The sequence below is a fragment of the Bos grunniens genome, chromosome 2 (genome assembly GCF_055505025.1).
Source record: "Bos grunniens cultivar Pamir isolate PY7600 chromosome 2, Bosgru_T2T1.0, whole genome shotgun sequence".
Classification (NCBI taxonomy): Eukaryota; Metazoa; Chordata; class Mammalia; order Artiodactyla; family Bovidae; genus Bos; species Bos grunniens.
This window is the reverse complement of record NC_141166.1, coordinates 105,558,095-105,584,207: the sequence shown is the minus strand read 5'-3', so window position 1 is coordinate 105,584,207 and position 26,113 is coordinate 105,558,095. Positions and strand designations below refer to the sequence as shown.

Sequence of the window (26,113 nt, the reverse complement as noted above, 5' to 3'; positions counted from 1 at the left end):
ATGGCTATTTGAGTAATTTAGAGATTGTGAGTCTTTTTGTTTTGAAAGTTCCTCTTCTAAGCCACATAATCTCCAGTAGGAAATATACTCTAGACAAAGGAAGGTAGAAGCAGGAAACCTGATTTGGAGGCTACTAAAATAATGTAAATGCAAAATACTATAACACTATTTGATTTATAAGTTAATCCTTGATGTTATTATTTCATAGAACCATGAATAAGTTTCATAGTTCTATGAAACTTATTCAAGACTGTAGCCTATCAGGCTCCTCTGTCCATGGGACTTTCCAGGCAAGAGTGCTGGAGTGGATTGCCATTTCCTTCTTCAGGGGATCTTCCCAACCCAGGAATCGAACCCTAGTCTCCTGCATTGCAGGCAGACGCTTTACCGTCTGAGCCACCAGGGAAGCCCTTATAGTAATTGCCATTTTTATAAATAAATATTTGACTACTTGGGTCACTGGTATATTCATATCTATAAACACTATATAATAATTGTTGTATTTCAGTTGATCCTGAAAACTTGCTTATTGGTCGCCATTTGATTATTGTGCTTTCCACGGTTGTCTTTACTCTGCCTTTGTCCTTGTATCGCGATATAGCGAAGCTTGGGAAGGTAATTTCTACATTTTAAATACGCAAAGAGATGCACTACGTTACCTGCATTAACTTTGTAAAATTACTGCCTGTATGACCAAATTCTTAATTACAGTATTTATCTTTAGTTACTTACACTTGTATTAGAGTAAACTTTGTTTGATAGTTTATCTTATTTGGGAGAACTGATAGTTAAATACTTGATGAGTATGAAATGAATAGGTCCCTTTCTTTTTCCTTTTTTAAGGCAGATATTCTGATATCAGACAGAACACTTTAATTTTAGAAAATATTAAGAACTGTATTAAACCAACTCTATTTACTGAAAAAAAAATCTATCATTTTTTGTAGATAGTTTAGACAATTTAAAAATAAATTAACTTTAATGAAGTAAGAATGAAACAGTTAATTTTTTTGTTGTAAATTGGCTTTGTAAATGGCTTAATTTTTTTTTAATTACAATGTCTGTTCTGCCCATTTTTATCCAGTGAATTTAAATATCAGTATATTGATTGATTAAGAATCTGGCCAATATTTATGATTCTTATTGCTAAAGAAAAATGGTGATTTATTTGTAATAAAACCAATCAAATAAGTATTCAACTCACCACATATGCTTATCTCTATACATTAGCCTTTATCTGGCTGTATTTTTCTCCCTCACTCTCATAAAATGTTTGTATTTTACCCAAAATGTTATTGGTGTTGCATCTACATTATGCCAAGCATTCTGAGGAAAAAAAATTTTTTAGAGAGCGAGTCATATTTTTTCAATCTATTTTGAAAAATCCAACAGTTGATTAATTTTACTTTTCACTGTGATGTTGTTATGTATACGCAGTGGTGAAGTCCCTCCTTCCAGGCAGAGCTGAGAGTGGGGATGATATTCCAGTTTTCTGCCCATGCTGTCTTCTTTACATTACAGGGATCCAGAAATAAATAAAATTGTATTAAAAGGGACTTTTTGGGTGAATTATCTGAAATATATGAACTATTTCCCATTTCTCATGTTCAGTATAGACATAAATGTTTTCTTCTGAGAGCAAAAGGCAAGGCATTTATGAGAAGAAAGCTAATATTCTATCATATTGATAACATTTGAACATTTTGTCCTGAAATGTGCCTTACAAATGTCATACTGAAGTATCCCAATGCAAAGCAGAGTAGTTAGGAACACTCATCTGGAGTCAGGCTGTGTATCTGAATTCCCCTTCGGCCACTTTCTTGCTGTGTGACCTTGGGATTTTTTTCTTAATATCTCGGTGGATCAGAGGACTCGTAATAAAACCTGCTCTAGTTTAAAACTAACAACCCAAGAAATAAGATTAATGACAAATGAAATAAAAGCAATTTTATATTTTTCTTATCAGATAAAAAATTCTAAAATGTCTTTATTCATTATAAAAAATTGAATAGAAACACAAATTTAATGTAATGAGTGAACATAACACACACAGGCCAGTTTATATTTTAACCTGTTGAAATAGTAACAGAAGAGAGAGAAAGTAGCAAAGAAGACTCTGGAAGCGCAGCTGCTGCTACTCAGTCATGTCCGACTCTTTGCAACCCCACAAACTGTAGCCCGCCAGGCTCCTCTGTCCATGGGATTTTCCCGACAAGAATACTGCTGTGAGTTGAACCCATGTGTCCTGAGTCTCCTGCATTGCAAGTGGTTCTTTACCACTGAGCCACTGGGACAGACCAAAGGGTGAAACTGCATAGGAAAAATGGACTAATAGAGCTGGAAAGCAGAAGGGAAGAAGCAGAGGCATCCCAAAATGTGTATGAGTGGGTAGGTGTGCGGGGATGTTGTGTAGGAAGGGCCAGGGTAAGATAGACAGTAGCAATAAGCAATTATAGATAGAAGAAAAGCACAAGTCAACACTAAAAACCTGACAAAAAGTGAAAACATAACTTCACTTTATGAAATAATCATATTTGGTACTTGTTCTATTTGTGGGAAAAAAACTAAGAGTATGATCTGATAAAAATGTACATGCCTGAGATTATTAACAACAATTGGTAAGAATGAACTACTAAAGAAGTATATCCTAAAAGCTACATAAATTTAGTCAAGTAAAAAGTAAATCACCTAATATTTTCAATTACATTGTCTCTTCTAAACTGATGCTATATCTTTACATTTTCTTTTGCAGATCTCTCTTATTTCTACAGTTTTAACAACTCTGATTCTTGGAATTGTAGTGGCAAGGGTAGTTTCACTGGGCCCACACATGTAAGTTTCCTTGCTTTACTGGTTGATATTTGACTTATACCCATCATTTAGGCTTTCAGATGATATACTATAAATGCAGAAATACAAAATTATGATAGTACCAGAAGCATCATTTAACTATTTGATGAAATGCAAGTATGATTACATTAAAGTAGACCTACATTTTCCCTTGGACCCTGCATGGCTGATGAGATTAAACCATGTTTACTTATCATTTTAATAATCTGCTCAAAAAATTAAAATAAGGAAGGGATTTTGAATAGTGAGAAATAGGAACAATTTAGTGCAGTGGTAGAAAGCAGAAGGAGGGAAGATGATAGAGGGTAGAAATTTCTGTGTCTATCCCAGAGTTAAATATGTTCTTAACAAAATATTCAACAGTCTAGGCTAAAATGAGAATGATAAAGAATATAGTGAATGTTTGCTGTATTAAATAAAATACAATCACCTTGAAAATCTCTTTTTTCTCTGCTCAGATTATGTTATTTTCTTGTATTAAAATGCTTTATCATTTGTGAACTGATAGTGATACTTGGTAGTAATATTTGTTTTTTTATATTATTTGGCCAAATAAAATGTTGGCAACTTGGCATTGGGTCTTCAAATTTTAAAAATGTTACTTATCAGTAAAATTTGAAGTATAGGGTCTACTGATCTAAACCACACAGTTTTTTGCTTTGATTATAGAATAGATTTATCAGATGAGAACTGGATAATTTATGTCTGTAGTCCCAAGAGAATGCTAGAATGAAACTAGCTTAAATTGGCTTTAAACACAAAATTGGGTTCCTACTGCTGCTGCTGCTGCTGCTAAGTCTCTTCAGTCATGTCTGACTCTGTGCGACCCCATAGACAGCAGCCCACCAGGCTCCCCGGTCCCTGGGATTCTCCAGGCAAGAACACTGGAGTGGGTTGCCATTTCCTTCTCCCATGCATGAAAGTGAAAAGTGAAAGTGAAGTTGCTTAGTCGTATCCGATGCTGTTCCCACAATGCACAATAAATATTTGTTGAATAAATTAGTAAATAATACATTATGGAGTTGCTGTGATACCTTAAATATTTTCTTTATCCTAAATAAGACAAAATTAATTTAAGACATAATGTCTAACACAGTACAAGGAACATGCTGGGTCTTCCATTAATGTTATCTATTAAGAAAAAAACCTGGTGAATAGCTGTAATTGATAACACCATCCCCAAAGTAACATTTTTTTCCTACTGATCATTGTTCTGCAAAATCACTTCATTTTCCACTATATATGCTTATGTCAGGCTTCTTAATTTACCAGGAAAATACCAAAAATTATGCCTTAAATTTATTTGAAAAAAGTGTGAAATATCTGAACTAACTTTATTTCATATGGTCTTTTCAAAAAGCATTTCTTTTTTAAGGACTTCAATAAAAGGGATGAGTACAAATATCCATAATATTTATATTAATCTTCTCTTCAAATAACTTAGGAGAAGGCAATGGCAACCCACTCCAGTACTCTTGCCTGGGAAATCCCATGGATGGAGGAGCCTGGTAGGCTGCACTCCATGGGGTCACAAAGAGTTGGAGACGACTGAGCAACTTCACCTTCACTTTTCACTTTCATGCATTGGAGAAGGAAATGGCAACCCACTCCAGTGTTCTTGCCTGGAGAATCCCAGGGACGGGGGAGCCTGGTGGGCTGCCGTCTATGGGGTCACACAGAGTCGGACACGACTGAAGCGACTTAGCAGCAGCAGCAGCAAATAACTTAGTCCCAGGTCGTAGTTGTATTAGTCACTTTGGGCTACTAGAACAAAACACTATAGACTGGGTAACTGGAATAGCAGATATTTATTTCCCCCTATTTCTGGAAACTGGCAGCTTGTTGGGTTCTTCCTGACTTGCAGACGCCTGCCATCCTGCTATGTTCCCAGTGGCAGACCATGAGAGAGATAGCAAGCTCTCTGGTGTCTCCTTTTATAAAGACACTAATTCTAAACCTAATTATCTCCCTAAGCCCCTCATCTTCAGACACCATCACACTGGAGGTTAGGGCTTCAGCATACGATTTTGTGGGGGACACAATTCAGTCCATAGCAATAGTGTTTTTGAAATGTAGCTGGTTCACTTCAATGTGGCCATATATTCTTTCATCTAGTAAGCACTTGTTGAGTGCCTATTGCTTCTGTTTTGCTGGGCTGTGCCTACTGCATGTTGTTCATGATCAACTATGGAGAAGGGATTTACTTTAAAAAGAAGAAATGACAGTGCAGTATTAGGAGTGAAAAATGGAAGCATGAATGAGGGGCAGTGGCAGTGCTGCAGAGTCCTTAATAGTCCAAATTAAGGAAGGCTTCCTAGAGAAAGAAAAATATGATACGGGAGTTTTGAAAGAGGAATCTGAATTTTCCAGATAGATAAGAGTACAAAAGGAATCACAGGCCTTGGAAATGTAAGCATAAAAGCACAGAAGCACATATTAAATTCTACTAGATATACTTAGCATCTACCATTTGTGGTTGCAGCTGTTTAGTCACTAAGTTGTGTCCAAGTCTTTTGCAACCCCATGCATTGTAGCCTGCCAAGCGCCTCTGTCCGTGGGATTTCCCAGGCAAGGATATTGGAGTGGGCTGTCATTTCCTCCTCCAGGGGATCTTCCCAGCCCAGGAATCAAACCCACATCTTAACGCTTTGCAGGCCGTTTCCTGCATTGCAGGCGGACTTGTTACCAACTGGGGTAACAGTTGGGCCCACGGGGGAAACCCATAACTGTTATTATATTGGTACTATACAGGGCTCTGGTTTTCAAAGGTGGAGTTCAGAGCCATAAAAGGCTAATAGCAATATCGAACAGAATACAATAATAATTTTTGGTTAAAATGTTAAATGTATAAGACAGCTATTTTAATTGAAGCTTTTATCATGAAAAGGAATTCTAGAGAATAAATCAAGTTATAATAAAAGGTGTTCTAGATTTGATAAATAGGGTACTACAGGGCAATAGTAAAGGGGTAAAAAACAAGTAGCTAAAAGGTGGAAGTAAATAAATGTCATTAGTTGAGCCCTAGCAGAACATTTTAAAACAATGATGTTCAACTCTGCTTCATATTAGAATTACTTGAGTAGCTTTAAAAAATGCTGATGCCAGACCCCCACTTGCAGAGATCCTGAAGAAATTGATGTAGGGGCCACGCAATTGGGTTTATTCCTTAATGATTGTGAGTCTGTGAATGAAGATCTAGAGCTTCTTAAGTTGAAGAGATGAAAATCATAACTACACATTTTAACTGACACTATTTTCTAAAAATAGACCAGAGATTTTATGTTATTTATTTTAGTGATTGTTGTGTCATTATTTTTCATGATTCATCCTTCACTTTTTTTTTTTCATTTTCTTATACATACACAATGTGTGAGATACTGTTGTGAACACAAATAGAAAATCTCTCTGCTCTGAGGGACTCACAGTTCAGTGGGAGAAATAAGATGATGAAATAACTGTCATATATGCATTGTATCTTGATAGAAAGGAAAAAGGAAGGAGAAGCCACTTCCTGGTGGCACTAAATGAATTGATTTTTTTACAGCCAAAGAGCTATTTATTTCTGTGGTAAACAATATGTGACCTGTATATTTTAACCTTCCTCTAATGCTAATATCATATTTTATCTGAGTCTTTGATATTTTCCTAATAACAGGGATTATTTACTTAACTATTCCAATATTTAGATGTTAAAGAAGTGTGTTTTTAATACTGTGCTGCCTTTTATTTCTGTTTAAATACTACTGCAAACAACTTCTGTTTGTCCAGATTTACAGTCAGGCTAATCAAACCCTGTGTTCAGGGGCTGGCATAGTAGCTAGTCAGGCAGGCTTCTTTCTGAAAATGTGACAGCCTAGAATGCCTTAAATCCATAAAACATGAGAAATTCAATACTCTATGTGTGTTTTTCCTCATTTTTGTTCAGATGAATGATCAGAAATGCTGTACTTTTTCATAGGGCTTTTAAAGTGGTATTTGAAAAAGATCTTTAAACCTGCTATCAGAAAAAGAGGAAGGTCTGCAGTGGCTAGTGCTATTGACCTTGTTACTATGGAAACACCTTTTTAGTGGTCGTGTTTTAAAAATAAAACACACAATTCAATTTCCTTTCTCATAACTCATAGGGCCATAAATTCTGCTTTTTGATATGATTTCAAATATCTCACAGTCCAACAGCTTTCGGTTCTTTCTGGAAATAATGTTCAGTTTTATTGTATTTTCTAACCTTTTGCTTTCTAAAAACTGAAGTGCCAAGGCAATTTAATTGCTTTCCAGAAAGTGTGCTAGTATCAAAATGCAATAACACAGTTTTCCCATTTTTTTTTTTCCAAACTACAATCAGAAGCATTATCACTGTGAAAACCTTCATTCTGTGCCTCGCTAATATTCAATTCTTTACATTCAGGATGGAAGTAATAGTATGCAGACCAAATTTATATCTATTTTCTCCTCATAAAACATCTCTTTTACAATAGTTTAATCAATAGTGCAGTGTTCCAAAATAATTTCCTAAAAATGTATCTACACTTTTAATAGGTATTTATGTATATAAAATATGTCTTTTCCGAGGATCTCAATATACTTTAGTTTTGTGAACCCCTTATTCATTCTAACCCTGAAATTCCGCAATTAAAGCTGCATATAAACAGAAATTACAGGGGGGATTAAAGAAGGATCAGAAAAAAATCGTAAAGACAGAAGAGTAGTGCATATTTGAAAAGGAAATTATTTGTTCTGGCAAATACCACTGATATTTTTTTGATGATGCATAAATTATTGCCTTTTTTATTGCAAATGAAAAACCATAGAACTGGTTGAAGCAAAAGAGAATTTATCCCCTCACACAGCTATAAAGTTCAACGCTGTTTCTATTGTTATATTTTGTTGTGTTTAGGAGCTCAATCAATAGAATCATAGTTTTTCTTTTTTCGTCTTTAGGCTTTGTTTCCGACTTTGGCTCTAGTTTCTGAAGAATTTCCCCTCCTTGTGACAAGACAGCAATGGCAGTCTTAGCCTACATCTATTCAAGTCCTATCCCATAAAAAGAAAAGGAGCTTTCTCTTTTTTTTTTTTTAACCTCAAACCTCACTTCAAGTATTAGTGTGAATTGGTTCTAATAAGAACCCATGATGATCATGCCCTGTATTGAGTTGCTTATGTTTATGTTACGTACCTACCCTTGAAACTAAGGATAGGATCAGCTCAACTAAAGCACGTAGGCTATGGGTCGAGGAAAAGGTACCCCAAAGGAAATAAAGGCAGTGATGCCAGGAAAAGACTAGTCTGGGGACTTCTCTGGTGGTCCAGTGGTTAAAAATCTGTGGGCTGGATCCCTGGCTGGGGAGTTAAGATCCCACATGCTGCAGAGCAACTAGGCTCAAGCACCATAACTAGAGTCCACGCCACAGTGAAAGATCCCACGTGCTGCAGTGAGACTCAAGGCAGCCAGATAAATACATAAATCATTTTCTTAAGAAAGAGTAGCCTTTGCGTAGTGCAAACTATAGATGTTCACTTTAAGTGGTAGGAGTTTCAATCAAACGATATAAGTGGAAGCTAACTTGGAGAAAATTAAGATATAAGTTAATTTGTCAAAAAACAAAACCTTTTGTCTTTTAAAAACATCAATGTATGAAAATCTGCTGACAAACCAGCGGCTTAAGTTATTAAGATGTCTAAAAAATATCTTTTTACCATAGGAGATATTGAACATGTTATAGATCAAGCCAAAAGATGGAGCCAGAGATCCCCAGGAGATCTTGAAAAATTGGAACTCATAATATAAAGTGATCCTTGGAGAAGAGGGAAGTGATGGGATAATAAAAATGATCTTGGGACAATAAAAATTTCATATGAAAACACTTTCTGGCCAAGAAAATTTTCCTAAGGCTACTTGCGTAGTAGTCAAATGTGCTCACTCATTTGTTAAAATACCATTTGACTCCAAGTTCTGGAGCACTAGTGTTAAGTGTTCTCAGACCAAATGCCAACATGAAGCAACAAACAGAACCATCATTTGACTTGAGTTTGCATGAAAATAGAAAAAAGACAGCTGCAAGGCTATATATTCTCAGAGAAGATGAGGCTAGTCCCTGTCACAGTGGAGCTGGAGGAGCAGTCTAGGCTGGTCAATATTATGAACTCATTCTATCCACTATCAATTGTTTTGTATAAATGGCTGACTTAGTGAAGCTTGCCCCCTGTGTTATTTCCAGTTAGGACCCAGACTGGTCTCTGGTATAGATCAACAACCAGAGAGCAAAAAAAGAATAGCCTGTTCTTTCACTTAATAAACATTTATTAAATATCGTAACTGATACCAGTCACTCTTCTAGGTATTGAGGCTACAAAGATGAGAAAGCACTGTCCCTGACCCCAGATATTTATAGTTTGTGGATGGGGAGAACAGACATTTAATCTTAATATAATATTTAATAGAATTATTACACAGTGCAATGGAAACAGGAAGAAGTGCCCTTAGCCCAACCTGAGCAGGCAGGAAATATGTCAAGATAAGGCAATATGTGATCATCTGCCTTTAAAACAATTATTTGGGTCAAAAAAGGAGAGGAGGGGGGGTAGGAAGCTAATGCTGGCAGAAGTGAGTGCAGCCCAGAGGTGTATATAGTCACCTAAATTTTTTTTTTTAATTTATTTATTTTTAATTGGAGCATAATTGCTTTAAAGTGTTGTGTTGGTTTGTGCCATACAGCAACATGAATCATCCATAGGTACACATATGGTCACTCCCTCAGGAACCTCCCCCCATCTCCCACTCCTCTAGGTTTGTGACCTAAAGTTCTAACATTAGGAGATACATTGGAAGGACACTGCCATTGGTTAGGGGAGCAATCAAATGAAATAAAGTTGCCCCTCTTGAGAATTTTCTCAAAAACTCTATCTTTATTTTATGTTTTTCCTGTATTTTATCATAGGTTTAACAATGGTCATGTCTCCATATCATCTCTTTTGAAAAACTACCAAGTATGGTACTTTCTCAATCTACTGACCTCTGTTCTCCCATCCCCAGCCACTGTACAGCTTCTGTATTTGGTGATTCTGAAAGTCTGGCTAGAGTGTACAAAGAAATGATCATAGCGACCAACATGGAAGGAAAGCTTTACATGTAGTGCTGAGAAGGTAGGATTTGTTCTTTAATGATGGGTCAGTTAAAGTTCTTCAGCAGGGCAGTAACCAGAGCAAGACTCCATGCTGAACTTCTCTGGCAGCAGAAGTGAGGATAGATGCGGGTGTAAAGACCTGAGAGGAGGCTATCTATAGCAAAGGCATTCAGGCAAAAGGCATCTGGAACAGGATAAGAGGCAAGGCTGATAGAAAAGAGGAGGAAAAAGAGGAGGGTATTGCCAAGGTTTTCAATTTGGACAACGGGAATGGCAGATGGTCCAGAACTCACTAGCAAAAGAAGAAAATGGAAGAGTCTGTTCAGTCAGTAACCACTTACTAAGTGCTTGCTGGGTCAGTCACTTTTCTAGGTGCTGGGGATGTGAAGATCAGTATTGCCCAGTCCCTTTCTGCAAGCCTCTTATAACTTTGGTGGTGCGGTGGGGTGGATAAACATGTAAAAGATAACCTCAATAGACTGACAGAATTAAGAGCAGGTGCCGATGGGAACATGGAAGAAAAACCCCAGCTTCTTTTAAGTTGTTAACCAGGATAAAAAAGGAAACAAGTCTGGAAAAACACAGAAGTTTTTTGTTTGTTTTTTAATATCAATTTTGAGTAACCGTTGAGGTGGAGAGGAAGGAAGAAGAAGTTTTGGAAATGCAAGTCTGGAGTTTAGGGAGATTGTATAGAGACAAGATTGTATAGAGACAGCACATAACAATAAGGTGAAGAGAGGTATGACCCATGTAGAACCCCAGGTAGAACCCCAGAGGGAAACACAGTTGACCCTTGAACAACATAGGTTTGAATTGCTTGAGTCCATTTATATACAAAGTTCTCTCAGTAGGAAATACTACTACAGGATCACAATTGGTTGAATCCAAGAATACAGAACTCAGATAGGGAGGATCAACTACCTATAAGTTATACCTGGATTTTTGACTGTTCGGAGGGTCAGTGCCCCCCAAGCTTTGCATTGTTCAAAGGTCAGGTGTCATACTCTGGAGCTCATACATCTGAAATTACATTTATTTTAATGGAAATCTTGAGCACTTGCATTTAAAAACAAAAGAATAAGTTTTGAGGTTTCAGGTGATACCCAGGAAGAATGTTCCTGAATAGCATATGTGTTCACACAGACTGCAGTTGTCTGTAGGACTGACTCAGAAGAAAAGTAAGCTTGGAAGCGAGGAAATGGCAAAGTGCTGTCAGCTGATGCAGAGCTGGGGAAGTGGGCAGAACTGTTTATGTCACTAATAGCTCGTGGTGTGACAGGAAACATGGAGCCTCTGTTTGTGTGCCAGCCAGAGCACTTAACTCCCGGATGTGCCTGGTTGAAGAGGTTAATATGTAAGGCTCTCTTAAAAACGCAGGCTCTGCTGAGATTGTATGATTTGGAAGGTGCCTGCGTTTAGCTGAAAAGGGTTTTTGCAGGTACAACATGTGATGTCCCACCCTCCTGACTGGAGGTCTGATGTTCTGGTGATCTGAAGCAGTCCCTCTGCAGCTTGTTTTCTCCAGCCTTTGAAGACTAGAGATGCATTTGGTAGGGCTTGCTCTCTACTGCTTTACATTATTATTCCTCAGCTGCTATAAAGATAAGGACAAGTATGTCTTTTAAAATAGGGTGCAAAGCTTGAATCCAAGAATCCAAACTGAGATAATTTTGCAAAATGAATTTACCCCCCCCACCCCCAAACCACCCCACATGGCAAACAGAAAGAAAAGGTTTCTGAAAATTTTATAACATCTGTCTGGATTTTTCAGACTAAGAGAAACAGTCATTCTTGTAAAAGTATTTACAAACTGCTACAAGCGAGTCTCCATTTCCATTAGTATTAAAATATGTTACAACACTAGAAGCACTGCTCCTTAAACCATCTGAACCTTATAATAAGCCTTCATTATGTTGCCATCATGTATTTGAAGCTTTGTAAGATGAACTATGGACAGAGGTTCGTGACATTGTACAGGAGACAGGGATCAAGACTATCCCCATGGAAAAGAAATGCAGAAAAGCAAAATGGCTGTCTGAGGAGGCCTTACAAATAGCTGTGAAAAGAAGACAAGCAAAAAGCAAAGGAGAAAAGGAAAGATTTAAGCATATAAATGCAGAGTTACAAAGAATAGCAAGGAGAGATAAGAAAGCCTTCCTCAGCGATCAATGCAAAGAAATAGAGGAAAACAACAGAATAGGAAAGGCGAGAGATCTCTTCAAGAAAATTAGAGATACCAAGGGAATATTTCATGCAAAGATGGGCTCGATAAAGGACAGAAATGGTATGGACCTAACAGAAGCAGAAGATATTAAGAAGAGGTGGCAAGGATACACAGAAGGACTGTACAAAAAAAATCTTCACGCCCCAGATAATCACGATGGTGTGATCACTGACCTAGAGCCATACATCCTGGAATGTGAAGTTAAGTGGGCCTTAGAAAGCATCACTACGAACAAAGCTAGTGGAGGTGATGGAATTCCAATGGAGCTATTTCAAATCCTGAAAGATGATGTTGTGAAAGTGCTGCACTCAATATGCCAGCAAATTTGGAAAACTCAAAGGTGGCCACAGGACTGGAAAAGCTCAGTTTTCATTCCAATCCCAAAGAAAGGCAATGCCAAAGAATGCTCTAACTACCGCACAATTGCACTCATCTCACACGCTAGTAAAGTAATGCTCAAAATTCTCCAAGCCAGGCTTCAGCAATACATGAACCGTGAACTTCCAGATGTTCAAGCTGGTTTTAGAAAAGGCAGAGGAACCAGAGATCAGATTGCCAACATTTGCTGGATCATCGAAAAAGCAGGAGAGTTCCAGAAAAACATCTACTTCTGCTTTATTGACTATGCCAAAGTCTTTGACTGTGTGGATCACAGGAGACTGCGTGGATCACAGGAAACTGTGGAAAATTCTGAAAGAGATGGGAATACCAGACCACCTGACCTGCCTCTTGAGAAACCTACATGCAGGTCAGGAAGCAACAGTTAGAACTGGACATGGAACAACAGATTGGTTCCAAATAGGAAAAAGAGTACATCAAGTCTGTATACTGTCACCCTGCTTATTTAACTTATATGCAGAGTACATCATGAGAAATGCTGGGCTGCAAGAAGCACAAGCTGGAATCAAGATTGCTGGGAGAAATATCAGTAACCTCAGATATGCAGATGACACCACCCTTATGGCAGAAAATGAAGAGGAACTAAAAAGCCTTCTGTTGAAAGAGGAGAGTGAAAAAGTTGGCTTAAAGCTCAACATTCAGAAAACAAAGATCATGGCATCTGGTCCCATCACTTCATGGGAAATAGATGGGGAAACAGTGGAAACAGTGGCTGACTTTATTTTGGGGGGCTCCAAAATCATTGAGCCATGAAATTAAAAAACGCTTACTCCTTGGAAGGAAAGTTATGACCAACCTAGATAGCATATTCAAAAGCAGAGACATTACTTTGCCAACAAAGGTCCATCTAGTCAAGGCTATGGTTTTTCCAGTGGTCATGTATGGATGTGAGAGTTGGACTGTGAAGAAACCTGAGTGCTGAAGAATTGATACTTTTGAGCTGTGGTATTGGAGAAGACTCTTGAGTCCCTTGGACTGCAAGGAGATCCAACCAGTCCATTCTATAGGAGATCAGTCCTGCGTGTTCATTGAAAGGACTGATGCTAAAGCTGAAACTCCAGTACTTTGGCCACCTCATGCGAAGAGTTGACTCATTGGAAAAGACCCTGATGCTGGGAGGGATTGGGGGCAGGAGGAGAAGGGGATGACAGAGGATGAGATGGCTGGATGGCATCACAGACTTGATGGACATGATTTTGGGTGAACTCCAGGAGTTAGTGATGGACAGGGAGGCCTGGTGTGCTGTTGTTCATGGGGTCGCAAAGAGTTGGACACAGCTGAGCGACTGAACTGAACTGATTTGTATTTTTTTTTTCTAGAATCAAGACTTGCTTTTGGTTCTGTTTTGAATCATGTTTCATTGGGTGTTCAGTTTAGCTTTAAAAAATTTTTTTATTTTTTTTTTAAGCAGTTTTAGGTTACAACAAAGTTAAGAGGAAGGTACAGAGATTTCTCACAAACCCTCTACTCTCACACATGCATAGCTTCGCCCATTATCAACATCCTCTAATAGGATGGTACATGGGTTACAACTGATGAATCTAGGTTAGTACATCATCATTACCCCAAATCTGTAGTTTACATTAGAGTTCACTCTTGGTATTGCACATTCTGTAGGTCTGGACTAATGTATGATGACATGCAGTCATCATTATATAAACATGCAGTGTATTTCACTTCCCTCAAATTCCTGTGTGTTTCCTCTATTCACCCCTTTCCTCCACCCTAACCACTGGAAACTGCTGATCTTTTTACTGTCTCTATTGTTTTGCCTTTTCCAGTTGACTTTTCAACTACAGTTGAAGTCATAGACTAAGTAGCCTTTTCAAAATGGCTTCTTGTTCAAGTAATATGTATGTAAGGTTTGTTCATGTTTATTCGTGGCTTGATAGCTCATCTCTTTCTCGTACTGAGTAATATTCTATCATCTGGATATACCAGAGTTTGTCCATCAACCTACTGAAGGACTATCTTGGTTGTTTCCATGTTTGGCAATTAGGAATAAAGCTGTATTGTATTGGTGTGGCAGGTTTGTGTGTGGAATATGTTTTCAAATTCTTTGGGTAAATACTAAGCGATGTGATTGCTGGATCCTATGATAAGAATGTGTTTAGTTTTGTTAGATATCATCAAACTGTCTCCCAAAGTAGCTGTACCAGTTTGCATTTCCACTGACAATGAATGAGAGTTCCTATTGCTCCATATTCTCACCAACATTTGGAGTTGTCAGTGTTCTAGATTCTGGCCTGACTAATAGATGTACTTTTTTTTTTTTTTCTTGTAAGAGGTACGGTGGTATCTCAGTGTTGTTTTAATTGTCATTTCCCTGGTGACATATGATTTGGAGCATCTTTGCATACACCTGTTTGCTCTCAAGATATCTTCTTTGATGAGGTGTCTGTTAGAGGATTAAGGGATCTTTGGCCATTTTTAAATTGGGTTGTTTGTGATCTTATTGTTGAGTTTTATGTGTTCTTTGTATATTTTGGAGGTAATGAGTCTTTTGTGAGATGTCTTTTAAAGATGTTTTTTCCTCGTCTAGCTTTTGATTTTGCTTAATTTTGTTATTCCTTTTCAAATGCTCAAACGTATAAGATCGTCTGCCAGTCTTGTTATTTTCACTAGAGACCCCCTTTCAGAACCTCTGTCCTCTTTCTTTACTAGATAGAGTAATTTCTCAGTTTGCTGTCCCACTGTCTTGCTAGGGCTTCCTTTCACCTCTATTTTGTGTTAGACACCCTACATTCAGTTTCTCAAATCTTTCTTTTTTCTTCGTTTTGTCCTTTTGCTAGAACATCCTGAGTCGCTTCCTGGTGTGTCTGAGTCCTGCACACACAGGGCTTTAGCAAAGAGAATCAGCTCTCTCGCATCATTAGCTCCCTCTATGTTGCTGTACCTTCTTCCATTCTCAGCAGTTATAAGTGACGTTGTAAACATCCACTTCCCTTTTTTCAAAATACCTTCTCTTAGTGATGTCTCTTCTTCTACCACCCCCTCCCCTGGGCATTTGTCTTCCATTTAAATCCCTTTAGTATTATTCTTGTGAGGCTGAGACAAGAAGTTAGGTTCATGTGTCCCATCCACTGAGTTTAACTGGATGTCCAAGTTTAACACTTGATTATTAATTTGCCTGCAGATTTAAGTACAAATCCAAGCATTTTATTTAAAATACCTTTTCCTCTTTAGGAAAGCTATTCCATTGTTTGTGAGGCTTGCACTGTGCCATGAAAAACAGCAGAGAAGTTGGGGGGAAAAAAGAAAAACTACCTGTATTAGCACTTAATTGAAAGTTTTGGGAAGAGATTTCTGTGTAAAAAAAGGACTAAAATAAGATTTTATATTACTTTGCTAAATATTTCTTTAGCCCCCCCAACCCCCCACAAAACTGGGAATCAATTACCTCTGCCTGTTATTTGTGCATTCAGTGAAGTTACTGCATCTTCAATTTGGTAAAGATTAATTTTCCATTGCTTCCAAAGACTGTTCAACACACACACACATACACACACCTGAAGATTTTATAATATGTGCAAGGCCATATCACCTTATTGAAATAAAACATGAAAGTGAAAGTGAAGTCCTTCAGTCATGTCCGACTCTTTGCGACCCCATGGACTGTAGCCTACCAGGCTCTGTGGTCCATGGGATTTTCCAGGCAAGAATACTGGAGTGGGCTGCCATTTCCTTCTCCAGGGGATCTACCCAACCCAGGGATCAAACCCGGGTCTCCTGCATTGCAGACGGATGCTTTACTGTCTGAGCCACTAGGGAAGCCCATAGGACCTCCAAATAATTCCTGAAAGTGAAACTTTCAGTTTCCTAATGTAGCAAGATAAGATAGCTTCTATCTCTCTATGAAAAGGTAGTGTTAAGAGTTCAAGAAATGAACTTTAATGTCCCTGTACTTATTTGTATGTTTAATGATGCTGATGATGAAATCCATAAATATTCTTTCATAGTGTTCCCCCATGGTGAAATACAAAAGAAAAACATTTTACTTTGGGGACATGGACAGAATAAAATGCTTTCTATAATCAGAAAATTATATAACAAAAAAATAAGAATAACCCTCAATTTATGTGTGCATATATAGATAGATAGATAGAATCTTAAAAATTTTTAAGTTAATGTTATACTTTTTTTCCTCTCAAGTGATTAGTCTAAGATGTTATCCAAGTGGTGATCAAATAGTCAGGCAATTTGCCTCTCTGTCTATTTTAGATGTAAAATATCTTAAGGTTCAATGAGTGCCCTCTTTTATTCAAATGTTTAATTATCTTCCACTGGTGGTAGTCTGCATACCACTGTAGCAAAATTTATATCACTACAGAGCAGCTCCTCAACTTAGCTTGGGAAACTGACACTGGAGCTAAGGTATAAACCCTGGCATGAGGTGAGCAACTCTGAGTACCCTGAACTTGAGTGGCTTTCTGCAGCTGGAAGTTGCACTAATTTGGCAGACCGGGTTGTGCAGAAAATTGTTTGGGGTATGGTGGGTGGGAGAGAATACCGAATATTTACTGTGAATATCCAAAGCATAAATGAACCTTTCATCTTTTTCATCATTATCAAAACCAGTTACAGAAATATCATCTGTTATCAAGATTAATCATTCACTTATTTAAAATAAGAATCACTTACCTTTCTCACAGTCCCTTCATTTTCTGCAAGAGTATGAATACCATGGCAAACATTACATTTCATGTACTTGCAGGTCCTTACACCCAGACTAAGACATGTATTATTACTTTAGTGGCAAGAACATGAACAAAGGGAAAAAGAGCGGAAGGAGCCCCATCTAACAGTGCTTGTCCACTATATACCACACTTCTATTCATTTTCTCATAGCCCTTTTAAAAAACACTTACTTAGTGTGCTGCATGAGGTCTTAGTTGTGGTGCATGGGCCTAGTTGCCCTGTGGCATGAAATCTTAGGTCCCCAACCAGGGATTAAACCCAAGTCCCCTGCGTTGGAAGATGGATTCTTAACCACTGGACCACTGGAGAAGTCAGATATGTAAATAGAATTAATACTGTCTCTGTTCTACAGCAGAGAAAACTGAGACCAGTGTCAGTAAGTAATCTGCTGAGAGTCAGCCTGCTAGTATATCATAAAGGTAAAATTTAAATCCAAGTCTGTCTGACCCCAAAGCTCATTATTATTTTTTTTTTTCCATTTCAGCTTGCTGTAATTATGTTTTTTCTTAGTCAAGACAAAGTTCTTTCACAATGGGAATTAAGTTCACTATTGTTCTACTTGTCCCTTATTCGTAATATTAACCACAGTTTTATCTATAGTCAGCAGGAATCACATTAAATGAAAGAAGCAGGCAGGAGCCAAATGGGGATTAAAAGCCGGTTGATTCATCATTAGGTAACACTGACACTTGCTGAAAAGACACTGCTGACGTCAGTGGACTAATTTCAAAGCTGTTGGCTTCCATTGCAGACTCTAGAAACACACCAATAAATGTGGTTGGTTTCAGCTCTCAAGGAAATGAACCTTTACGGCACCAACAGAAGAATCTAAACCGAAAAGAAACTAGAGAGCAGTTCTATTTGGAGGTTTCTTCAGAACAAAATTAGCCTCTCTTTGTGCAAAAGAAATACTCCTGAAGAGTTGTATGTTAATTAATGTTAATTTGATTTTGAAAAATCATTTGAAAACCATTTCTACTTCACAGGTAACTTATTGTGAGTTATTCTTTAAAATTAAAAAAAGAGAAGTGCTCATCCTATAATCTAATCACTTTGTAAAACCAGATTGTCTTCACTTGATTCATAATAATATTTCAATATGACTACTATGTACTGTGTTTTCCCTCTATTTCTATTCATGACAATTTTGATTTAGTTCTCAGTATTTTTTTTGCTTTTTTGTTCTTTTTTTCAAATTTTTTAGTAGCCATGGTTCTTTATAAGTTCACAAGATATTCTTGTTTATTGTTCCATTCTTCTACTTGCCTCTCAGAAAGCTCAAGTGGCTGAAACTTATGATGTAAGCTACACTACAGGAAAAATGACCCTTCTTGAAGTAATTTCTTTAACTGTTTTAGACCATTAGAAGGTAATTATGTTTTTTGCAACAGAAAATACCTATAGAACTCCATTTAGATCTCTGTTGTCCAACACAGTAGCAAACGGCCACGTGACTATTTTTTTTATTTTACAATTTTTTATTGAAATATAATTAATTTACAGTGATGTGTTAGGTACAGGTGTACAGCAAAGTGATTCAGTTTTACATATAAATGTCTGTGTATATATATGTGTGTGTGTGTGTATCCTCCTTAAGACTCTTTTCCATGGTAGGTTATTATAAGATACAGAGTAGACTTCTCTGTGCTATACAGTGGGTCCTTATTGTTTACTATTTCATATATAGAAGCGTATATGTTAATCCCAATCTCCTAATTTATCTTCCTTTACGTGTGACTATTTAGATAAAATTAAATAAAATTAAAAATTAATTTGCCCTAGCCATAATTTTAAATATTCAGCAGCCACATGTGTCTAGGGGTCATCATGTTGGACAGCACAGATGTAGAACATTTCCATCAGCATAGAAAGCAATTGTAAGGGAGCAAAATTTGCCACCCCAAAATACGTTTCTTTGGCCAGCGGATTATTTCAAACTGAAAACAATCAAGACCTGAAAGACTCAGGAAGCACCTTTGACCTTCTTCCTCACTGCTTAAGAGAATTAGATAGAGGGACATTCCTGAAATAGAGCTATCGCCAGATACCAGCAAAGAGTATGCACTAGGTGTGCAGGAGAAACGGGGCAGGGCCAGAGTTCAGAGTCCACTACGTGGGCCCTGTCTCCTCGAGGCCCAGCAAACATTTGTTTACCAAACATTTACTTTTCCATCTCCATGTGAATTGCCTTCCTCACTTTTGAAGTCCCAAACCACTGCCCCCAGCAGCCTCTTTTATCTTTAACTAAAGATGGTATTTAAGGTAAGGTTTTTGGCCATTTGGGCAATTTCCCCTGAGTCTCTCCTATGTATGCTGCTGCTGCTGCTGCTGCTAAGTCGCTTCAGTCGTGTCCGACTCTGTGTGACCCCATAGATGGCAGCCCACCAGGCTCCCCCGTCCCTGGGATTCTCCAGGCAAGAACACTGGAGTGGGTTGCCATTTCCTTCTCCAATGCATGAAAGTGAAACATGAAAGTCAAGTTGCTCAGTCATGTCCGACTCTTAGCGACCCCATGGACTGCAGTCTATCAGGCTCCTCCATCCATGGGATTTTCCAGCCAAGAGTACTGGAGTGGGGTGCCATTTCCTTCTCCAATGCATGAAAGTGAAACGTGAAAGTGAAGTCGCTCAGTCGTGTCTGACTCTTAACGACCCCATGGACTGCAGCCTACCAGGCTCCTCCGCCCATGTGATTTTCCAGGCAAGAGTACTGGAGTGGGGTGCCATTGCCTTCTCTGACACATTTTATATTTACCTTCTATTAATTTAACCAGGTTTATCAATTTTTATCTTTATGGTTTTTGCTTTTATAGATTTAAAACAATTTCTGTTCCATCAATATTATGTTTTATTCTTTGAAATTAAATATTAGTTTGGAGAGAATTGACATGACATGATGTCAGTTGAGTCTTCCTTCATAAATATGGTATATCTCTCCATTTGTTTGTCTTTCAATAAAATTATATCATACTATTAATATTATGCATATTTTTTAGTTTTCTTTATCATTGCCATTTAAAAAAACATTTTAACTAGTTTTTGTGTACATCAATCCTAATGATTTTTGTGTATTGAGCTTGTGTCCAGTAAAATTGCTGAATGTTTTTATTAATTCCAATTGCTTGTCAGTAGATTCCCCTAAATATTCTGTTTGCATAATTATATTATGTCCAAATAATTTATCACTTTCCAGTGATTACGTATCTTATCACTATGTGTTATTTTATTACATAAGCTAGGAAATCCAGTAGTATATTCTGGAAGCAGTGATAGTGAACATCATCTAGTGCCTGCCTTTAATTGTAATATTTCTAACTTTTCATTTTTTTTTTTAACTTTTCACTTTTAAATATGTCATTTGCTATGGGTTTTGGTATACATTCTTTATTAGGTCAAGAAAGTTCTGCTTTAATAATAGCTTGCTAAATATACTGTCGGAATAAATACTAGATTGTGGGCTTTTCTACATGTTTTGAAATGGTCAATGATAAGCTTTTTATTCTCCATTAATCTGTTAATGTGATGAATTATACTAATAGATTTTTCTATTGCACTACTACTAGTCTTGCACTTATTGGAAAAACTACTCTTAGACATGATTCTTTCTCTTATACATTGCTTGATTGCATTTGATAATATTTCGTCTTCCATTTTAAGCTTCTAAAATCAGAGCCATCTATGCTTTACATACTTATCCACACTGGGTATCAAGATATCACAAAATATATCAAGAAACTTTCTCTTTTTTTTTTTTGTGGAACCATTTTTCTGGACTTCCTGTGGCTCAAACAGTAAAGAATCTGCCTGCAGTGCAGGAGACCAGGGTTCGATACCTCGGTTGGGAAGATCCTCTTGAGAAGGGGATGGCAATCCACTCCAGTCTTCTTGCCTGGAGAATCCTATGGACAGAGAAGCCTGCTGGGCTACAGTCCATGGGGTCACAAAGAGTCAGACATGACTGAGCAACTCACACACACATTTTTCTGGAACTCAATCCCAGGCTGATTTATAAAAGACTGGAAAACCATATTCAGTGTCTCCTTCTCTTTCTAGATTTGGGCATGTTTTTCCCTATATGTAACGTATTTTTGGTATTTTTCCTCTTATGAAATCAACATCGTTAAGATGAACACAGAGAATCCAAAATTATTGTAGTTACTATTTCTCCATCTTATCTAGGAATTTCAAGGAACCATATGGACTAGGAAAAGCATTTTAAACTTGAATGAAGAAACATAAAACTCGTGCTTTTTTATTACTCATATAAGAGTCAAAAAATAGGGTACCACCACAATCTGTACTGAAAGGAAAAATTAATGTTACTAACATGCAAAAACCCTAACAGAAGTAGATCATTTAAAATATTAGAAAGTTAAAAATTTTCAAGCTTCTACAATTATTAATGCTGCCTTTTCTAAAAAAAAAAAAAAAAAAATTTAAGGACTCTGGGCCAAGTTTATATTTTTCCACATTAACGTGGGAATTTGACAGGTGTGCTGCTGTGGGTGATGGTCACTGCAATAAGAGCAGTGGAGGCAGCAGGTGGCAGCAGCTCCCACTCAAAAATCTCTGAGAGTCAGCAAGCCTTGTAACAGCAGGAGGCCTCCCTTGTATGCCACTTAGTTCTTTGGAGTTTGTAACTGCTCATTTCAAATATGCAAAGCAGTGACATAATGCATGAATCGCACTAACTCTGACCAAACAAATGAGACATTTTTTTGTGTCTACGTTGAGAATGAATCACAAACTTATGAAATAGATGGTTTTACACCTGGTGCCTTTCTACTTTCAAGGACCCTTCTTTCCTCTCCTCCTCTTCCATCTTTATGCATTTTGGGGTCTCACTCAAGGCTTTCCTTTTCAGGGAAGCTGGCCATACTTTTGGACCTTTGCTACCTTCTATTAAATGACACTGTATAATAATAACAATGTTGAGACATAAGCTGATAATACTATTAACCATTTATGGAATACTTACCATATGCTAGGTTCTCTCCCAGATTTTACATATTTTTCTCATTTAATTTATGTAATAACTCAGTGAATTAGGCATTATTAATGTTATCCGCATTTTATATATATCAAAACTGAAGCACAGGGACTTCCCTGGTGGTCCAGTGGTTAAGAATCCACCTTGCAATGCAGAGGATGTGGGTTCGATCCCTGGTTGAGGAGCTAAGATCCCACATGCTGCAGAGTGGCTGAGCCCAAGCACCACAACTACTGAGCTCAGGTACCCCCGCAAAGAGCCCCCACCGCAACGGAAGATTCCACGTGCTGCGACTAAGCGCTGACACAGGCAAATAAATAAATTAGTAACTAAATTTGAAAAAAAAAAACTGAACCACAGAAAGGTTAAGTACTTTGTCTAAGGTCACTAATAAGTAGATAGGGCCAGAAGATCAACACAGACCGGAGCCTGTGTTCTTGACTGTTCTTCAGGGAGACCAATCTGTGACTATAGACAGATTGGCAGATACTTTAATGACACCGGGAAAGAGGGTTATTCAGGCAGTTTCAAGTGCATATATTTCTAAACCCTCTTTGAGAAGTGTATACACAGGTGGGAATTGGAGGTGACTGACAGCTCAGTAAGGAAGAGATGGACAGACCAAAGAGACAAAGCTCAGCTTCTTTACTGACTGTGGAAGCTTGACCAGATGTGTCACCATCCAGAGCTTGACCTTCCTAATGCTTTAAATGGTGATAAGAACACATCAGTGTTACTGTGAGGATTGAGATAGCATAGGATAGTTCCTGGAACATCGTTAAAGACCTTTTCAATTAATATTAGTTCAGTCCACCTTTCTCGATAAAGTGTAGTGCCAGCTGTGAATTTCCTTTGGGTAGGATGAGCCTGGAAGAATGGGTTAGAAGGAAATGAAGGGCTGCATTGATTAATTGAGGAAGAATTTTGCTTTATTAATATCTTCCTCATTGAGTATCTCAAATATACATAACAAATATTTTATTAAATTGACAAGCAAATAAAGTGACAGTATTAAGTAATCTATTTTAAATATGTGAAACTAGATTCTTTCCAAGTATATTTGACATACATTTTCAAGGAGCAAGGTTAACAGATTACATCAATATTCCTGGGGAATTTATTTACAATTTAAAAAGATGAATGAGGACTCCTTATAAATTTCTGACTTAAAGATGTTCAGCTTATAGCATGACATCATTTCTTGTTTTCTTGTATGCTTATGCCTGTGTTTGTTTAATCATTCTTTAAATTAACCGATTCTCTTCTAGACCAAAAACAGAAGATGCTTGGATATTTGCAAAGCCCAACGCCGTTCAGGCTGTTGGTGTGATGTCATTTGGTGAGTACATGGTTTCCAAGGTCCTTTCTCAATGTGGGGTCTTCTGTACCATGAAAAAGTGCTTTGCCTCGTATTTGTGTCTGGAAAGCAGATGTCCTGTTTTAGACTTCCTATTAGCAGCGTATGATCCAGTTTGTGCCAGCATAAAATTAGGCACAAACCATTCTCACTCATCACTAAAATTTGCTTCAATTTTAACAAGTCTTTTCCTCATGCAGAAAACTCATTAAAGTCTTGTTTCTTAACTTGAAAATCTAGCAAGTGTTAACAGACTTATTCCTTGCACACAAAGTATTGTGAATTGGCCAGGAGTCTAGAGTGACTCTGTTATATCCCAGATGGGAAAGGAAGCCCTGGGCTGAAAATATGGTGTTGTTTAGATTTCCTTTAAGATTGGAAAGGCCAGTAGGAAGTGGGAGAGAAAGTTGGATAGGCCTGGTTTATATCAAGAGTGACATGAAAAGATCACATAAGCCTAATACAAATGAAATTTCTCATTCCTACAGCTGTTAGAAAGATTATTTCTGGCATCTCTAGTAAATTAGTATATTTGAACTTCAATTCATTAGTATTTCAAAGTAGCATATGTCTCTGAATTTTCCAAGGGAAAAGGACAACTATGTGATTTGCTTTAATAATGCTTTTTTCCCCCCCCTTGTATTGCAGCATTTATTTGCCACCATAACTGCTTCTTAGTTTATGGTTCTTTGGAAGAACCTACAGTAGCTAAGTGGTCTCACATCATCCATGTGTCTACCTTGATTTCTGTATTTATCAGTATTCTCTTTGCTACGTGTGGATACTTGACATTTACTGGCTACACCCAAGGTAAAAAGAGAAATTCTATCTTAACATGTTTTGGTTCATATGGAGTGGTGCTATCACTTCTCATTTTAAGTATTATTATACCCAATGCCCTACTTCAAAGTAGAACACATTCTCTCCTCTACCTTCCTCCCTTTCCTAATTTTCCTCATCTTCTCCTTTTTAAACTGCTAAACTTTTTCTGTAGTCCGTTCTCCCTCCTTTGATGGTTTCACTTCAAAGCACATGAATTCTGGCTTTCCTCTCTACTAGTCCACTGCAGTTTCACCTTCAAAGACAACAGTATCCTCTCATCAAGGCTAACAGTCTTCTTGGTTCTGATTCTCATGGACCTCTCTGAATTACTCAACAGTTCTGAGGACTCCCCGTAGAGAAAAGAGCCCAGCCATATCATCATTCACTCCCTCATGTATTTTTTTTTTCCTCTGAGTGCTTCCACTTTGCTTTCAAATCCTATCTCCTCTCCTTTTCTTCTGTTCATCCAACAACCAAGGACATTTCTACTTAGTTGTTCTACTTTTGCTTTAAATGCAAAATATCACCTTTCCTACAAAACCAGCCCATTTCCTCCCCACCTCCACTCTCACCCCAGGACACTGAATTCACTTCTTTCTTCTCCATCCAACAGCTGAGTGGTCATCTCTTCTATGTCCTTGCCTCTTGCATTGCCTCATCTATGTGTGCTAGTTAGGGTAGTCTGACAGCCTGCTAAATGCCGTGATTCATGCATTCCATGGCTTCTGCAGGTCTATTATTGCATTTGACCTTCAGACAACCCTAGGAAGGTAAGTGGAATAACTAGTTTTACCCCCTGCCTAGAACACAAAGAAGCAGAGTAACTTGCCCAAGCTGGCTGGTGACAAAGTGGAAACACGGCTCCTGACTTTCAGTCCCATTTTCTCCTCATTCCGGCTTGCTGTCTACCCTGTTTTGGTCACATATGACCCACTAATAGCTGTCTCTTAACCTCTAGTTCTTCTTGGCTCACTTTTCAGATGACATTGAGGTATCCTTGGGTGAATGGTGCCTTGTTCTAAATTTAGGTTACAGGTGACTATGATTATAAGGAGAGAGTTCTCAAGAAACAAAGAAAGATGACTTAAAAAAAAACAGTGATTAATACCATAATCACAATGCTATCAAAAATATAATACCTGTGTGTGCCATTAGAGTATAATAATGAAGCGACCTTGAAAGTCTTGATAAAAATTGTTTCAAAACATTGCCATATGTCACTAAAGCTGCACAGTTTGAAAGACAAATGGCCTTTAGGCTCCAATCTCCACAGAATCTTGGCTTCAAAATGCCTTTTCTCTAAGACAGAAACCCTTTCTCTTAGTCACACCTTCCTGGTGGTTTTTATCAGTAATAATTGTTCAGGTATAATTAAGTCTTTACATAACAAAGCTGACAGGTTGATTTTGATTTTTTTTTTCCTTTTCTAGCTATAATTCCCTAAAACACACTTACAGTCAAGCTTGAATAAGCTGACGTTATTTCTTTAGGCCATTTTGGCTTAGGCAAACCCAGTCTTGTTTGTGCACACTGCAGGCTTCTTTTCTCTTTCATTTCACAAACTCCAGCTTGTGAGGCAGTGACAACTCTCCATTGTTCTTGAATTTTCCAGTGACTTTTGAAAAGATGCAGGGCCCGTATTTTAGTGGAAGT

At 37.7% G+C, this 26,113-nt stretch overlaps 1 protein-coding gene across 7 annotated transcripts in view; it reads left to right on the top strand.

Annotated features, from left to right (window-relative positions):
- SLC38A11 (solute carrier family 38 member 11) overlaps positions 1-26,113 on the top strand; it is a 58,774-nt gene that overhangs the window by 11,752 nt on the left and 20,909 nt on the right. For 4 of the 7 annotated variants that reach the window (XM_086370236.1, XM_086370181.1, XM_086370203.1 and 1 more), the window contains 4 exons: positions 509-615; positions 2,753-2,832; positions 23,550-23,620; positions 24,287-24,448. In XM_086370236.1, the coding sequence (XP_086226362.1) occupies positions 509-615; positions 2,753-2,832; positions 23,550-23,620; positions 24,287-24,448 (420 nt within the window). The remainder of the gene's footprint in view (positions 1-508; positions 616-2,752; positions 2,833-23,549; positions 23,621-24,286; positions 24,449-26,113) is intronic. The other 3 variants (XM_086370214.1, XM_086370225.1, XM_086370196.1) reach the window with 2 other exon arrangements.